This window comes from Sinocyclocheilus anshuiensis, unplaced genomic scaffold (genome assembly GCF_001515605.1).
Source record: "Sinocyclocheilus anshuiensis isolate Anshui unplaced genomic scaffold, SAMN03320099.WGS_v1.1 scaffold47, whole genome shotgun sequence".
Lineage (NCBI taxonomy): Eukaryota > Metazoa > Chordata > Actinopteri > Cypriniformes > Cyprinidae > Sinocyclocheilus > Sinocyclocheilus anshuiensis.
In genome coordinates, this window is record NW_015551047.1 from 1092732 (window position 1) to 1111670 (window position 18939).

General features: G+C 37.6%; 1 protein-coding gene across 1 annotated transcript in view; it reads left to right on the forward strand.

The window, feature by feature from the left end:
- Nucleotides 1-2638: 2638 nt before the first annotated feature.
- Nucleotides 2639-18939, forward strand: part of LOC107661873 (B-cell receptor CD22-like) — a 35473-nt gene continuing 19172 nt past the window's right edge. Inside the window, exons 1-7 of the mRNA XM_016451658.1 lie at nucleotides 2639-2669; nucleotides 3658-3693; nucleotides 4747-5019; nucleotides 11044-11173; nucleotides 11364-11539; nucleotides 11994-12290; nucleotides 13101-13343. Of these exons, the coding sequence (XP_016307144.1) occupies nucleotides 2639-2669; nucleotides 3658-3693; nucleotides 4747-5019; nucleotides 11044-11173; nucleotides 11364-11539; nucleotides 11994-12290; nucleotides 13101-13343 (1186 nt within the window). The remainder of the gene's footprint in view (nucleotides 2670-3657; nucleotides 3694-4746; nucleotides 5020-11043; nucleotides 11174-11363; nucleotides 11540-11993; nucleotides 12291-13100; nucleotides 13344-18939) is intronic.

Genomic DNA, 18939 nt, shown 5'->3' on the forward strand with positions numbered 1-18939 from the left:
TGATTCCTCAGGTCATCAGGCGGGTCAGGGAGACCAAGTGCTCTCTCCTCCTAGTGGCCCCACTGCCGGCTGGTCATCACCGTCCACATTTGCCAGATTTTATAACTTAGTTATAAAACAGAGTTCTGTCTGTTTTATGTTCCACTATTTCCCCTTGGGCGAAGTTGGTTATATTGCTGCTTCTCAGCTACTAGCTTGGAGCACAATGTGCTCAGGTTCTTAGGGGTCCTTATTAGTGCTCCGAGACCGGGCTCGCAGAGCAGGATGTCCTGTATCTGCTCATAGCACGGCATGATTGGATGTGTTCCCCATACACGGCGTGAAGTGAACGTTCGAAAGGGAACGCTCCGGTTACTAACGTAACCTCGGTTCCCTGAGATAAGGGAATGAGCATTGTGTCACTTGCCGTGCTATAAGCTGCACGCGAATCGATGACTGTCGCTTCAGTCGAATGATCTGATGAAATGGCGCTGCGAGCCGACTTATATACACGTCGGCTCCGCCCTTTCTGGCGGGCTAAAGCGCCATTGGTTTGTGCAGCTACACAAAAGTGAACAAATCAGGCTTCAGTACAGAGTAAAACAGGAGTTTTCCCCATACACAACACTCCGTTCCCTTATCTCAGGGAACCGAGGTTACATCAGTAACTGGAGCGTTTTTGTGCGCATGTTTGTTTTCTCTGAATCGCACTTACGCACTTTTGAGAAATGATCTTAGAACAAATTGAGTACGGTTTATACGCAACATTTTATAAATGAGGCCCCTGGACCCCATCTTGCCAGCTCAGGTGTAGAATCACAGTAGTTGTTATCAACTGATTGATTGCTCTCTGTGTTTCAGGATGTGTCAAGTTTTTTAATGGGAGAGGAAATAGAGGTTACGAAGCAAAAAAGGAGTCACCAAAACAACACCAGAATCTGAATGCATCTGTCAAATAGAAATATTTGTATCAAATGCCAACACCAGGCTGAAAAGAATACAAAATAAACAAGGAAACTGAACTTTTGATATACTTTGTGTTTAAAAAATATGACGAATATTAGAGAAATAGCCTGCTGTGACATGGTGAGATCATTGTGAGATCAGATTGTTGACTTGTAATGCTACTGTAATCTACATAAATTATTAAAGTTAATGCAGCTATTCTTGAACTTGCATGTTTTGTATCTACAACCAATAAATTTACATGCATTTTTACACATCCTGTGGTTCTGACTGGAGTGAGACTTTAACACCATGTATATGAGCAACAGTTATACTGATGCTTCTCAAGCACCATTTAAAAAAGCACCAATTAAAATTCTTATGTGTTTAGTTTTACTAACATTTCTCATTCTGCATGAAGCACTAATAAAACAAGATCTGAAATCCACTGGTATGAGCTTCTCTTCACACTGCATGTGGTTTATATTGCATCATGGCATGATCAACTTCTTAGTAATGTGTCTTAGTTAAGCAAACTGTTTTTCTTTCTAAAGTACTTCCTCTTTCATCTTAGTCTTGCAGTTAAATATTTATGCATGTCTGATGTAGGCACATCTTTCCAAAAATGTTTATAAGAAAAAAATGTAATAACAGTTTTTACTGACTGTGTCACTACTCAGTCAAAAGTGTGAAACATACAGTGACCAGTTTAGTCTGATTCTCCAACAAATAAATTGAGTCTGTCCTTTTTAATGTAAATAATTTATATAAATATAAAATTATACAATGTGAAAACTGAAATACAATTACTGAACAAATGACTCTTATGAGACGGTTGTTTTTAGTGAATCATAAAGACTAGTGATTACTGAAATAAGGAGAACTTATTGGACTATGAATTTTTACTTTCTGTTGTTCTGATGTTACTGTTATCTTGTATTTAAGGCTCATGAGACTACAGACACTGACCTGTTGTTCAAGACAACCCATAGTTTAAGATACACGTTATTTAATAAAAGCACATTAAAAGTGTTTGTAAATACATGGTAAATGGAATATTTTCTTCAACAGGCATCACATACTTCACCAAGAAAGGCACATGGATTCATTAACTGAAATCATAATCATTAAATTTGTTTTAATGCCCATCCCTTGTCTTTGAGTATGAATATTAAACTGTGTTCACAGGTACAAATATATCAGTCAAACTAAACACCATCAGTGTCAGAGTGTGATAGATATAGACAGAAGTGAGTTCATAGTTGTGGTTTGGTTTGATTTGGTTTGGTTTGGTTTGTTCTGTTTCAGCTCCACCGCACTAACCAATGAGGGAGGAGCAGCAGTTGTTCACTTTATTTCAATAAATGTATAAATACAATACAATACTGCCATTGCAATAAAAGCCATCAAAATATTCTTTCATTTCCCTTGTTCATTAAACAAGGGAAATGAAACAAATCACCTGAACAGAACTTTTTATAACGGTAAATATGTTTTCAGTTTAATACTGAATGACTCATGAGAGCGTTCCCATAGAAAACTTGCTTGTTAGTCTGACATTTTCTAAAAACGTTACTGTATTTTTAAGACACAAGGTACATTTGTATGTCTTTAATCTGTCCTGATGTTTCTAAAGATCTGGCTGCAGGTTTCAGGAAGTCTTGAGGCTTTAACACAGTCTGTGTCTTTAACCGTCTGTCATCATTCAGTCAGTATGGAGCTCAGTCAACTTCCTCTTGTGCTCTGTGAGTATTATTTTCTGTCTATGTATTTCAGTAGGTGTTAATTGCTATTATATTATGCAAATAATCACATTATTCAGTGTTCATGGATATGTATATATATATATATATATTGTCAGGATTCTGGACTGTTCTGTGTCGTGTTTTGCCCCTGTTTATGTTCCTGTTTTCCCTTATTTGGTCATGTTTAGTTTGATTAGTCATCCCATGCACCTGTGTTTCCCCAATCATTTCCTGTATTTAAGTCCCAGTCTGTGCAGTCTGTCTCTGTCATGTCTACTTGTTTCTATGTGTGTTTGCCCAGCTCCTATTGTGGACTATCACGTGTTTTCATCATTAAAGACTGTGAATGCTAATCTGTGTCTCCTACGTTCTTCCCGCAGCAGTGTAACGTGACATATATATATATATATATATATATATATATTGCTGGATATTTTTATTATTATTATTGCTGCTCTTAGTTTCAAATCCAGCTCTAGTCCATATATGAGTGAAAGATGATTTTGAGAGAGGAAGTGTGCAGTTAGTGCTGTTTGTGAAAGAGAAATGTATTATGTTGTAGATCAGTGTGTTTGTTCAGTCATTCAGTTTTGTACTTTGTAATGGTTGGTTTGTTTTGCAGTTATTGTCCATGTTGTCTAATAAATATTCAGATACCTTTGCTATTAGTCAGATGCTTTAATGTTTATCTGGAAACATTTCCACTGTTAATATGTTTTAATCTGTTTTATTCTGTGCAATTATCTTCTTTTTGTTTTTTTAATGAAAAGCTTCCTTAAAACTGAAACTCACTCAAAACTCAATCTAAACAGATCAAGCTTTTTAGTTTTATTATTTATTTTAGCATGTTTTAAATCTGATTTTTTTTTAACCAGATCATCATCTGTGCTCTATTTAATTAGCTAATTAGCTCTAGACAAATTATAAGATAACATAAAATAGACAAATGTGTTCACAATTTAATGAGTTTCTTCTCTTTGTGTTTTAGTGCTGATTTCAAACATCTACTCTCAACATACTGAAGGTGAGTCAAATTGATTAATGTATTTCATCACATATGAGTGATTGAAAGTGAAAGTGAAGTGACATGTGGCCAAGTATGGTGTCCCCATACTCAGAATTTGTGCTCTGCATTTAACCCATCCAAGTGCACACACACACCCAGAGCATTGGGCAGCCGATGCTGCGGCGCCTGGGGAGCAGTTGGGGGTTCAGTGCCTTGCTCAAGGGTCTCACCTGTCTTGGTACTGAAGGTGGAGAGAGCACTGGTTATTCACTCCCCCCACTGACAATTCCTGCCGGACCTGAGCCTCGAACCCACGACCTTCGGGTTACAAGTCCAACTCTCTATCCATTAGGCAGCTGTGGCTTTTGATATATATTGATTAATATTAATATTAATATTGATTCTGCAGTAACTTACAAACCAACTGAGAGTTGAGAAATAAGTGTTACATTTTATTATGATTATAAATACACCATTTTAAGACTGAGTTGTGACAACAAATGAAAATGAAATAAAAGTACAGTAATTATTAAGCAATGAGAGGACAAGATTTTCTGCTGAAAATCATTCAACACTTAGGCTTGATGTTTCTAAATTCTCAGTGACTTTATACTGACAGATATTCCCACACCAACTCTGACTGTTGAGCCACAGAGTTTATTGTTCACTGGAGACTCAGTTACTCTGAGATGTGAGGTGGATCAGTCATGGGATGGATTGGAGTTTATCTGGAGTAAAAACTCAAACACTGAATCTGCTGAAGCTGCAACTAAAACAATCGATTCACTGAAAGTCTCTGATGGAGGAGAATACAGGTGCAGAGCACGAAGAGGAGAATATTACACACATTACAGTGAACCAGTAACAGTGACAATATTATACAGCAAGTATTTTCCTCACATAATGAACTACTTTGAGAACACAATGAAAATAATTCACAAGACACTGAATCAGTGATTATAACAGCATTTCAGTCTAACCTAATTTAGCATGTGTGATTTAAAATCAAGTAACTGTTCGTACAGTAAAAACAGCACATTATTTTCATTGTGATTTGTTGTCATTGTACAGAAAGACCAAAAGTCAAAGTGAGCATTAAACCTGATCAACATGTATTCAGAGGAGAGACAGTCACTCTCAGATGTGACATTAATGGTGAAGCAGTCACTAGCTGGCAGTACAGCTGGTATAAAGACGGTTCAGTCAGTGTTTTCAGTGAACTACAGGAACACATATTCAGTCCTGTTACTGAGTCTGTCGCAGGTAAATACTCCTGTTATGGAGAAGAGAGAGGAGGATCACGAACATCAAACATCAGTGATGCAGTTACACTGACAGTATCAGGTGAGTTTTTATAATTTCTTATTCTTTCTATACTACTCATGAAATAGGTCATTCACGTATTTTTTGTGGGTGTAAACAAGCCTGTCACTACTATGAAACTAAAAAGAGCCACAGAGCAAAGATGGCATTGAATAAAATTGCCTAAGCCAACATATTCAAAATGTTGACTCGATATACATGATATAGGCCCAAACATGTTTTAGACCACCTGATATAAATACACAATTTCAACTGATTTTACCATGAATACAGAAAAGGTAGCATGATACTGTACTACCACCACCAAATATAATTTATTGAGTCTGCTTTACTATAAAACACACATTTTGACTGCTTCAGTGATGTAACACTCATTTTGACCTGTTTAACAGATGCATATTGAGTTAAAACAGCATAAACTGCAAACAATGTCAAACAAAAAGAATAGAGTGAAGTAATTAACTATGGCAAATTATCTAGCCCTCTAAACATGGAAAAATTCTTAGTGGTGTGGGAACGTAGGTGAATGTCTCAAAAGTGTCAATTAAAATGTGACTTTGTGAAACAGACTGTCCTTAACAAAAATGTTTGTATATTAACTTAATATTAATGCTAGTTCTTGACTGATTGGGCCAGATTGTCCTGTTGAGGGGGCGATGCCCCTCACACTTACCCTTGTGGCACCGGCCCCAAATATAAATGAGTGATTTTTCAATTTCAGATATTAGGGGAAAAATGTATTGCCCAGAGTTTGCTCTTCCTAAGCTCAGGAGTGTTACAAAGCAAGGCCAGACACAACAGGTAAGTGCAAATCAGGATGGTTTATTGACTGGGTAAGCGGATGACTGGAATAGGTGAGTTAAAGACAGGTGAGTGACAACACAGTGAATGGTTCCAGGGTGCTTATCTGAGTTCTGATGGTGAGGATCGGACGCCGGTTACGTTGGAGTTCGTGGAACAGTTTCCAAGGAGTCGTTGGAGGATCGCGGGAGGAACAGCAGGTAATTCGTTCTAGGAGAATTTGGCAGAGAGAGTCCAGAGCAGTTCGTAGAAGTGAACGGTAGACCGGACAGTGAGTGATTGTGCTGTGTGTGTATTTGTAGTGTGGCTTGATTGGTGACAGCAGGTGCGGGTGATCAGAACTCAGGTGACTGTGATCGGGTAATTATCCTGGATGGTGACTGAAGTGACTGTGATGAATCCCCTGACAAGGAGACTTAGTTGTGATTCTTATTTATCTCTCATTTTATATCAACAGCATTTTAGGTGTTTCTCCTTAAAAAAATAAAAGTAGACACAAATGAGATGAGAAAAAAAAAAGAAGTCAAAACTGAGAATGTGGTGAAAGAAACATAAAATATATCTTTACTGTCTTGCTTCAATCTCTTTCAAGACTCCATTATAGGAATATTTTATTGCTAAGAGTTTGCTCTTTCTAAGCTCAGGAGACTTAGTTGTGATTCTCATATATTTCTCATTTTAGTAACAACAGTGTCTCAGATGTTTCTCCTAAGATTCCTTATGAGAAATAAAAGTAGACACAATTGAGACATGAGAAAATTCTAAGGCCCCGTTTACACTAGTGCGTGTTTTTTGCTACGGTTACGCCTGCCGTTTACACTACTTCGACGTTTATGAGGTTGAAAACGGAGACTTTTGAAAATGCTGCAGACCCCGTTTTAGTTTGAAAACTCTGGGGAAAACATCATGCTCATTGTTGTACCCATAGATATGTATAGGTAGATTCCCCATTCGACCGCTCCAAGCACGCAGACGCGTCCGCCATCTAAATAATAGGGAATCTACCTATACATTCTGTGGTTGTACCTGCGTGAATGGTCATGTGACATGCGTTTTCGGTTGTGTAGTGTAGACGGAGATCATTTCTGAAACGCAGTGAAAACACCAGTGTAGACAAGCATTGTTTTCATTTTAAAATGCCTTTATAAAACTAAAACGCACTAGTGTAAACAGGGCCTAAGAGAAAGGAGAAAATGAGAATGGGCTGTGAGAAACAGGAGGTTTCTTTATTGTCTTCCTGTAATCTCTTTCAAGACACTATTTAAAAATGTTTTATTGCTCAATGGTTGCTCTTTCTTTCTTTGGTTACATTGGGGGTTTTGCACCTTTAATGGTCAGTAGGGACAGAGACAGGAAACAATTGGACAAGGGAGAAGGGAACAGGAGCAGCTCATGCTCTCTGAGGTGCAGTTGTGCCTCGACGTCAATGCATTGCCTACAAGGCTAATGGCTCTGACAGGTGTTACACCTAGCTCAGGATACGAAGGGTTAATTCTCATATATGTTTCATTGAGATATCAGCTTTGTCTTCAGATGTCTTCACTTTTATTTTTGGAGAAATATTAACATTTATTAACAATTTAACATTTTTACTAATATTGTAAATACTGAAACTATCATTTAAATTATAGCATTACACTTCAGAATATCAAGGGTTATTAGTTTAAATTTATCTTCAATGCACTGTATGCAGCACTTCACAGAGGAAAGAAAAGCAGAGGAAATAAAAAAATGAGGTCTCTTTAACATCTTAAATATTTCTTCTAGATAGAAATGAGTTTACTTCAACATAAAACAGAGACTTTTTCTCCTTTAAAGTTTTAGAAGAGATCATCATCACACACTGTGCTCAGACTTTTCTGCTAAACTAAAGATATGAGAGCTCTCACATCTGTCAAATTTCAGAAGTGATCTCAACAACGTAACAAAGTGTGCACCAAGTCAAATATCTCAGTAATAGCTTAAACATTTCTACCATATAATATGTATTATTAATCAATAATAATAATAATAATAATAATAAATTTTATTTATATAGCGCCTTTCAAACACCCAAGGACACTTTACATAAGGTAAATAACAGATAGTATACAACAAATAAACAGCCAAACAGCCTAGGATTGTGTCATATGCCATTTAATTCAATTCAATTTAATTCAAGTTTATTTGTATAGCGCTTTTCACGATACAAATCGTTGCAAAGCAACTTTACAGCAAATTAAGTTTCTACAATATTTAGTGGTAGCTTATCAGTGGTGACTGTCAGTTAATCTCTCCGCCGTGGCCCATCTGTCCACTGGTTCCGCTGGGCTCCCTCGTCCCTCCAGCTCTGCCTTGGTCTGTCATTGACCATCCTGCGCCTCGGGACTCCACTCCTCTGGCTGCGCCTCATCCCTCCGGCTCCGTCAGACTCCTCCATCCCTTCGGCTCTTCCTCAGTCCTCTGTCGCTCCGGCTCCACCGTGGCCATCTGGATCCCCATCTCTGCCTCGGTCGCCGGTGCCATCTGCTCCACCTTGGTCCCCCGGATCCTCCCCGTCGCCCTGGCTCATCGGCTCTCGGGCTCCTCCGCCACCTGCTCCGCTGCCGTTGCTCGGCCCCCTGGAGTCGTCAGCCCTTCCTCCACCATGGCTCCTCCCTCCATCGGCTCCACCGTGGGTCGACATCATGGCTGCGGCCTGGGTCCTGCTGTGCTCCTCTTGCTCCGGGTCCCTCCTGTCTCCTCCCGGATATCCGTGTGGTTCTCAAACTTTTTTGGTCAAGCCCCCCTTTAAACCTATAAATGTGAGAGTGTTACCAGAGTTTTTGTCTCTGGAGACTCAAGCAAAAGTCTCCATTCGATCTTAAAGTAACCTTATTTCTGTCTAGAAGAAATATTTGAGATGTTAAAGAGATCTCACTTTTGCTTTTTCTTTCCTCTGGGAAACCAAGTCTCATAAAAATGATTGTATGGATTATTGATTTTTACAACCATAACCAAATTAAACCCTAACAAAGTAGTTATGATGTAACTCAGCAACACATTTACCCAGTGGCGAGATTCGTTTGACAGCGTAGGCAACTACATTGATAATAAGAGGAGTTTTTTTGTGCTAGACTGTAGTCAGTGATAACGTGATAATAAATGTTCTTTGCTGGCTTTTGGTAGGCTATATAATTTATTTGCTGTATAACCGTGGGAATGAAACAAAATAATTAAATAATTAGTGACTTGCAATGTTTTTATTAAACTGATCACGTTAAATATAAATTCAGTCGTATTAAAATATTTCATGACATGACACCCATATCTGGTACTTGCCTAAAAAGAAGTGTTTATGATTTGCGTAGAATAGATTACACTAACAGTTGGTTCCCCGACTGTGTTGAGTCATCTGAAGCGGTTTCTTGAGTCAGTAAAACAAACAAAAGCACAGAGACCAAACTGTGCTGGATGAAGTGGACAATCGACTACAAACAACAGAAACAAAAGATTAAATTTTGAAAGTTACTTTAAAAATATTAGCTAGTGATGTGCTGAGTCCTGTGAAAAACACAATTCACACCGAATCGGTTTTTGTGTCCACCAATGCTGTTTTTTAATTGGTATCATATTATGCGAACAAGCAATTGATGTATTTGACCATTCCGTTGCTTGTTTTTATTTTTCAGGGTTAAAAGTGTTTTTTTTTTTTTACGTGTCTGTAGACACCTTCATTTAAAACAACAACAAAACCTGTCACTGTGCATACCCTCAGCTGAAATTCTGCAAGTGACCCTGCATTTACCTGTATTGAAATAAACTTTGTAGGCCTTATTGGTTCCTTGTTTGGTGACAGCACCACCTATTGGTCAGAAATTATGCCAGTTTTTCCATTGTCTGCCTCTTTGCCATTTTGAATTTTAGTAGAAAATGCTGTGCTTGCACAACACTTTGGTAAATGGTTTGTCTCTTTGATTTCTGTTATAGCTGGGGCTTGTTTGGCTCTGGGCTACTAAACTAAAAGTTGTGAATATAAACCCAACCTTGGGAGCTCTCTGCTCTTTGTGGTCCTTTAAATCTTTGTGCTGAATGTTGACACTGTAATTGCAGATTACAGCTGTATTTCATTCACTGACTGTGAAATCAAGAAGCACTATCAGTGAGAAGACAATACCTTCTACCAAATTTTGCTACAAGTTTGATTGCAACATATAATTATTGCTGTTAATAGTGTTAATCGTCTGTTTGATTGTCATTAACTGAATTTTACCATACATTTATGCCATGTGTACATCAATTTGACATAGTCACCACTGACAAGCTACTACTAAATATATTGTAGAAACTTAATTTTCAGTAAAGCTGCTTTGCAACTATTTGTATCGTGAAAAGTGCTATACAAATAAACTTGAATTCAATTCAATCTTCTATAGAAAAGGTTTCACAACTCACACTCTCATTGATTTTATGTTTCCAGATTTTCTCAAACCAACTCTGACTGTTAAGCCACAGAGTTCATTGTTCACTGGAGACTCAGTTACTCTGAGATGTGAGGTGGATCAGTCATGGGATGAATGGGAGTTTATCTGGAGTAAAGACTCAAACACTGAATCTACTGAAGCTGCAAATAAAACAATCGATTCAGTGAAAGTCTCTGATGGAGGAGAGTACAGGTGCAGAGCACGAAGAAGTGGACTTTACACAAATTACAGTGAACCAGTAACAGTGACAATATACGGCAAGTATTTTCATCAAATAATGATCTGCTCAGAGAACACAATGGAAATAATTCACAAGACACTGAATAAGTGACTATAACAGCTAGAGAACAACACTTCAGTCTAACCTGATTTAGCATGTGTGCTTTAAAATCAAGAAACTGATCATATAGTAAAAACAGCACATTATTTTCATTGTGAATTGTTGTCACTGTACAGAAAGACCAAAACCCAAAGTGAGCATTAAACCTGATCAACATGTATTCAGAGGAGAGACAGTCACTCTCAGATGTGACATTGATGGTGAAGCAGTCACTAGCTGGCAGTACAGTTGGTATAAAGACGGTTCAGTCAGTGTTTTTAGTGAACTACAGGAACACACAGTTTGGTTTGTCAGAATGTCTGATGCAGGTAAATACTCCTGTTATGGAGAAGAGAGAGGAGGATCACGAACATCAAACATCAGTGATGCAGTTACACTGACAGTATCAGGTGAGTTTCATCTTTTCTTCATATATACACACACACGTTTACACGTGGTTAATGAGCGATGTCTCTATTTCAGATAAACCCAGAGCAGTTTTAAGTGTTTCTCCACAGAAGTGGTTGACTGAAGGAGATCCAGTGACTCTGATCTGTGAGGTTAAAGGCTCCTCTACAGGCTGGACATTCAGCTGGTACACTGTAACTGTTTCATCAGGTAAGATATAATGTGCTTCATGTGGTAACATCTGAATGAACTGGTTTCATCAAAAAATATTATAGAGATTAAAAATCAAACAGATAAACTAGTCTGAATGCTGATTATACCAACAAAAGTGATTTAAAAGTCTCATGTAAATATAACTCCTCTTTTCTTGAGGTAACTACACTTTCACTTTTTACAGACTACAGAAGTCATCATTATAAGACACTCTCAGACAGCAGCAGAGGAGCTGGAGGAAACTACACGGTCAGTTCTGTTGCTCTAAATCAAACAGGAGTTTATGTGTGCACAGCAGAGAGAGGAAAACGAGTCTATGACACATGGAACAGCAACACACAGTTAATATGGGTCACTGGTGAGTTCAAACTGAATCACAAGGCTGCTATTCAATTGTGTCAATGAAGAAAGATGCTTTCTCTACTAGCAGGGGTTAAATCAACGGTGGAGGCAGGGGTCAGCAGCAACTCGGGGTGGCACAGACATTTTCATTATTTCAGTGAAAAATTTGTTTAACAATAATGTACTGGACTGTTTTATTGCCCACAACACAACTGAATACAATTAATTTGTACTTAATTAGAATTGAGATAATGGTGGATTAAATCATATAATTAAATAATAATGGTTTCTCCGAAGGTTTTTTCCTCAAGTACTAACACTTCATGAAGTTGTCTCAGTTGTCTTCGGCTTGCTTGCTGATGGCATAATTACAAATATGTTACAAATATGTTATTTTGTTTTGAAACAAAAGAAGTGTACGTTGTGTAAAGTGTTATATCAATAAAACTGTCTTGATTTCCAAATTGTAGCTGTAATTGTCTCCTCAGGTGTTTCTCCTCCAGTCTCTCTGATCGTCAGTCCCAGCAGAACTCAACACTTCACATCTGTCTCTCTCTCTCTGAGCTGTGTGAACCAGAGTAACTCTGATAGATGGAGAGTGAGAAGATACTCAGACATTTTGGGACTGATCGATTGTTCATCACGCTGGGGATCACAAACAGGATCTACATGTACAACCAGCTCCACCATCACATCAGACACTGCAGTGTACTGGTGTCAGTCTGAATCTGGAGAGATCAGTCAACCTGTTAATATCACTGTACAACGTGAGTCTGTATTTATGTATTAATTTTTTTTTTTCATTTAAGATTTTTTTAATTATTATTTTCATTTACAATACAATACACAAAGTAGTTGATTAAACAAAAACAGGAAGCATCAGTGTTCACTACAAACAAACAAACAAACAAAAAACACTCAATGGGCAAGAGATTGAGTGTTTTTTGGGAAGTCGTGGCCTAATTGTTAGAGAATCGGACTCGTAACCCAAAGGTTGCGGGTTTGAGTCTCGTACCGGCAGGGATTGTAGGTGGGGGGGGGGAATGTACACTCAATGGGCAAGAGATTGAGTGTTTTTTGGGAAGTCGTGGCCTAATTGTTAGAGAATCGGACTCGTAACCCAAAGGTTGCGGGTTTGAGTCTCGTACTGGCAGTGATTGTAGGTGGGGGGAGTGAATGTACAGCGCTCTCTTCCACCTTCAATACCACGACTGAGGTGCCCTTGAGCAAGGTACCGAACCCCCAACTGCTCCCCGGGCGCTGCAGCATAAATGGCTGCCCACTGCTCCAGGTGTGTGTTCACGGTGTGTGTGTGTGTTCACTGCTGTGTGTGTGCACTTTGGATGGGTTAAATGCAGAACACTAATTCCAAGTATGGGTCACCATGGCCACATGTCACGTCACAAAAAAAAAAGATACCAAAAAAGTAGTTTTGTAAGAAAATGTTAAAATCGTTATTATAATGATTATGATGACGATGATGATGATTACTATTATTATTATTATGATTATTAAATATTTGTTACCATATAGTTGCCATATACTATTTACAATCAGCACACAATCTTTTTCTGTAGTTGGTGTGATTCTGGAGAGTCCTGTTCATCCTGTAACTGAAGGAGATACTCTGACTCTACGCTGTTTATATCAACATTCAACCCCACCAAACCTCAGAGCTGATTTCTATAAAGATGGATCACTCATCCAGAGTCAAAATACAGAGATGATCATCTCTACTGTCTCAAAGTCACATGAGGGTTTCTACTACTGCAAACAACCAGAGAGAGGAGAGTCACCCAAGAGCTGGATCTCAGTCAGAAGTGAGACTGTACATCAATAAACACTATTCAAATGTTTATGTATACAGCACTCATCTAAATGGAAAATCTATGTATCTCAGCTTCCTCCAGAACATCAAGTTCTGATTATCTCAATCCCATGATAATTGGAGTGACTGCAGGACTGATTTTCACATTTTTGATCATCGTCTTCTTGGTCCTGCTGTGGCGCTACAGAAACAACAAAGGTTCATCATCTGCCATATTAAAATTCAATACACATTTGCAGACACTAACTTTGTTTCTAAACCTTGTGAGCTGCCATCCTACAACAGCATTAAGCTGGTTGTCTGGTCTCCAAAGCTGGTATGTTGTCTGGTTTTAGAAGCTTTCTGGGCAGTTTCCATCTGGACAGGCTGGGGGCTTAGGCTAAAAAGAATTGAAAAAAAATTAATGCCATCAATATTTAAATCAACTGTCATGTAGATTTGAGTCCTCCATCTTCCCCGATATGTGTATGATGCACATATTTACTGTGTATGTAAAGTGCTCTAAATTAGACAATTATTTGATTCCATTTTAGTTACAGTAGGATGCAGCCTATTAAGACAGCAGACGGTGAAGCAAATTACAGTTTTTAACAAATCCATAATGCGATAAATAAAAGCATGCCACTAAACACTCTGTCACTCTCAAACATGTATGCATGAAGGAGATTAAAAGTCGATTTTAAAACTTTTACATAATCATTGTGTGTTTGACTAGGTGTAAGATCTCAGTCTCCCTCTAGAGTCTGTCAACAGCAGAAGACATCAGAGCAGAACCAGAGTGAAACAGGATACAACACACTGCTGTCTGGTCAGTCTTTACCTGTTAACCAAAAATAAACACCCATAAATCTTTACAAGCTGTGATTGAAGACACTTAGAAATAACTTTCAACTGACAAGACAGATCTGACTAAATAATTTATAAAGTGTAATATGATATTTGTGTAACTGACATTTATATTTCAATAAGATGTAATTTGGTTTTATTTCATTATCAGTAATGCATAACAAAATATATCATATGTAATTTAGAATGTTAATAGCACAATAAACATTTAGCTGAGTGCTTTATCTTTTTAAGGCAGTGTCAATATGAAAACAATATATATATATATATATATTTTTTTTTTCTTAAATTAATAAGATGCATGACAAAAGGTTTATTAGGTAACACTTTACAGTAAGGGTACATGAATTACCATGAATTCATGCATAAATTAATGTGTGAATTATGCATTACTTCATGCATTAATATCTCATGAATTATCAGGAACTAACATGAGTTCAAAGTCTTTCATTCATGACTTCATGGATGAACAACACCTTAATTAAGACATTAAGTAAGGTGAGTACATCATCATGATTTATGATTTATTACGCATGATCATGATGTTTTCTTTGTTTACAAAAAAAACAAGGGCTTCACTATCCATTGTGGATAAAGCTATGCTTATGGTACATGATTCAAAAAAGCATTATTTCGTGCATGGAGTCATTAATGAAATACTTTGAACTCATGTTATTTCCTGATAATTCATGAGATATTAATGCATGAAGTAATGCATAATTCACACATTAATTTATGCATGAATTCATGGTAATTAATGTACCCTTACCGTAAAGTGTTACCGTGTTTGTTAACAAATATGAATAAAGCAATTATAGAAAGCAGAATATTTGTAAATGTTTTTTTCACACGGGTTTTTATCTACAAAAAGAAAAACTAATGGATTGAAGATTTGGAGGCTGTATGTGATTTCGTATCAGCTTTAGTTGTTATTCATAGTGTTGGTGATCCATTGGCTGAACGCGCAGACCTTAAAGAAAAGAGAATTCATAAAAATCATATAAGTCCTTCATTTAAAACCAAACATATTGTACCAATTATTAAACAACAGCAACTCTATTACCTTGCCATAGACACACACACATAGATTCTTCTCAGCACAGCCATAACCCCAGGACACAATACCCTGCAGTTCACCATTGCACACCACAGGGCCCCCAGAGTCACCCTGAAGAAGACAAACATAATAACTGGTTATTATTAAGTTAGTCTCATATAATATTCATGCAACTATGCTATTTCCTGTTATCCTCTACCTGGCAAGAGTCATTTCCTCCCTCCAGGTATCTAGCGCAGAACATGGTATTGGTGTTCATAAAAGGGTAGTAGATGTTGCAGTCACGGTCAGAGAGGATGAGGATCTCTAGTGGTAATTCATGTACCCTTACCGTAAAGTGTTACCGTTTATTATTATTGGGAATTAATCCATGCATCAATTTATTACAGGAACTGCTCATATTTATGACTCTGTTGATGCAACAATTAATAAAGACTTCAGCACAGGTAACTAATGATGTTACAGAAATTACTTATGTAATGTTGATCATTTAATAATGCAGTAGTTATTTTCTAAATACTCAAATCCATCTTTGTTTTTCATTTCACTGTGTCATTTAAAACAAAGGTCTTATTCCTTTCTTTGTTGTTCACTGTAGATTGTGCAAGCGGACCTACTGACGTCACCTATGCTGAGATTGAACTCAAATCTACAGAGAAACAGAAGAAAAATAAAGAAAACAAAGGTAAACTGAAACAATGGTTTTATGATCAGCAGCGCTAAAGACCTCTGGGGTAAAAAGTCCCTTTGATTTTAATTTCTTCCACATCAGTAAACAGCAACAAAAACCACCACGGTATTTTTCTAAACACCTGTTTGTGGCTGTTCACTGTGAAATTCACCTGATCCTAAAGGTCTGTCACGTAATGGCTATGGAGGTGGAACGAGGAAACGAGGAGACACAGGAGTAAACTCAAAATATAGTCTTTTTCATCTTCGCTTCGGGGAAATACAGGGCAGACAGACACTCACGTAGCACATTGGGGAATCAACTCAATAGCAGACAAGGGAATAATGGAGAACACAGGTTTTAAATACTGGAACGTAATCAGGGAGAAACAGAAACAGGTGTGGAGCTAATTAATCAAAAACCATGGAAACAAACAAGGCAGGAGAAAGGAGACACAGCAAACTAAACCATGACACTGAGGATCCGGAGAGCCAAGGCGGAGCTTAAGGCTCAGGCGACCGTGGCGGAGGCGGAGCTCCGGAAGACCGCTGCGGAGTCGGAGCGACTGAGGATGGAGGCAGAGCCGGAGGGAAGGAGGAGCCTGACAGAGCCAGAGGGACGGAGTGACGAGGCGAAGCCAGAGGAGTGGAGTCCCGAGGCGGCGGATTGTCGACAATTGACCAAGGCAGAGTCAGAGGGACAAGGGAGCCTGGTGGAGCCAGGACACTCACGTAGCACATAGGGGAAACAACTCAATAGCAGACAAAGGAATATTGGAGAACACAGGTTTTAAATACTGGGAACGTAATCAGGGAGAAACAGAAACAGGTGTGGAGCTAATTAATCAAAAACCATGGAAACAAACAAGGCAGGAGAAAGGAGACACAGCAAACTAAACCAAAACAGATCATAACCATAACAAGGTCATTGCAGTATGTTGATTTCGAGGTAATTTGGTAAAAATAAATTATTTTATTCTCTCTGTAGAAGCTGTAGAGATATTATAAAAATATTTATGTATTTCATATCACTGTTGAACACACAGTAAGCACTGTGTGATATTAATGTTACTGTTGGCATTTTTTAGGGAAAACCAGTGAAGGTTCTGACACTGTTTACTCTAAACTGAACCTGGTGACCCATCAAGGTGAGTGTTTGCTGCCAACCTGCTCCAAAGTCATGCACAACACCAAAGGCATAATGGAAGTCAGTGTAGATGTTAGCTGTTGTGCTGTTTGCCAGCTCACATTTAAGAGCAACCAAATATTATTTTCTCATTCATAGATTAACATAGATGTAAGCGATGAAAAAATATTTGCCTATATACCTAGTGCAAGTGCTACCCGTCTTAATTCCTCAAAAACTATTCCAGCCTCAGGAGTCGAGTCACTGAGCCCTGAACTTAACAAAGTGAAGAAAACTGTTCAATGCTGCATTTCCTCTGCATAACTTTGAATTTCAACTACGCCTATAGTTACACCCTCAAAGAGAATCTCAACTTTTGAATAGTTCCTGAAATTAAACATGTTCTAACATCTCACAACAGCTAGATGTTACTGAATACACCATACTGATGTTAAAAGATCAAAATCTTTCTAAATATTTTCACAAACACTAATGATGAAATAGTGGTTACATTGTTAAACCCTGAAAATAACTAGTAGCATTGACCATTCGCAGAGTCAATTACAGAAATCTCTCAAATGACCAGTTTCTCCCGTCATTGCTTTTTTTGTAAAATAGTCTGATGAAATCAGGTTATTTTAGAGGCTCAGAGGCTGAGGCATGATGATTATTTTCAGGGGTTTAGTTACTTTGTGTCTCTTTCCCACTCAGCTGTTGGCTTTCAAGCTGATAAAACAACAGGTGCAAGATTTCAACTCCCCAAATTTTAGAACATAATAAATATAGCATATAAATATTTATATATCAATATAAATTGCAAAGATGTCTGCAGGAGTCTTTCTCATGAATGAATGAATGAATGAATGAATATACTGTAAAAGAAAGTAAAACAGCACAAATGTATGGTTGCTCTTGAAACAAAACTACAAAGAATCCTTCAATCCTGCTACAACATCTGTAGAAAACTTGCATGTTAGTCAGTGTCACATTTTCTGAAAACATGCTACATGATTATCTACATGATTTCCTGTAACACATGAGGTACAATTGTATGTCTTTAATCTGTCGTGATGTTTCTAAAGATCTGACTGCAGGTTTCAGGAAGTCTGGAGGCTTTAACACAGTCTGTGTCTTTACCTGTCTGTCATCATTCAGTCAGTATGGAGCTCAGTCAACGTCCTCTTGTGCTCTGTGAGTATTATTCTCTCTACGTATTTCATGTATTTTAATATGTTAATTGCTATTATATTATAAAAAGGATCAAGTTATTTAGTGTTTCTGGATTAATTTTTTTTTTTTCTTTTTTTTCTTGCTGCTCTCTGAGTTTCAAATTCAGGTCTAGTTCCTGATGTATGAGAGAAAGATGAGTTTGAGAGAGTAATTGTGCAGTTAGTGCACAGTTAGTTCACAGTTACTCACTACACAATTAGTGAGAGTTGCCTTTATTCTTCTGCTTGTGATCAGACTGTTGCCTTGAACAGATTTCCTGAACAGATTTCTCTGCTATGACCAAATCTGTAAAATATCAGTCAGATAGTTTAATGTTTATCTGGACACATATATAGTTACCTATATACACAATATCTTAATATGTGTTAATATGTATAATTATCATTGTTTTATTTAGACTGAAACCCTGTCTAGACAGATCAAAATGTATTTATTTATTTATTTTATTGATCTTTAACCAGATCATCATCTGTACTCATACAGATGCCATTAGCTCTACACAAATTATAAGGTGACTTAAAATACACAGTTGATCAGCTCCATGTTCAAATTGTAATGAATTTTCCTCTTTTTGTTTTTAGTGCTGATTTAAAACATCCACTCTGGACAGACTGAAAGTGAGTGAATTTGAAGAAAAAAACATTTAAAAAATGTAAATAT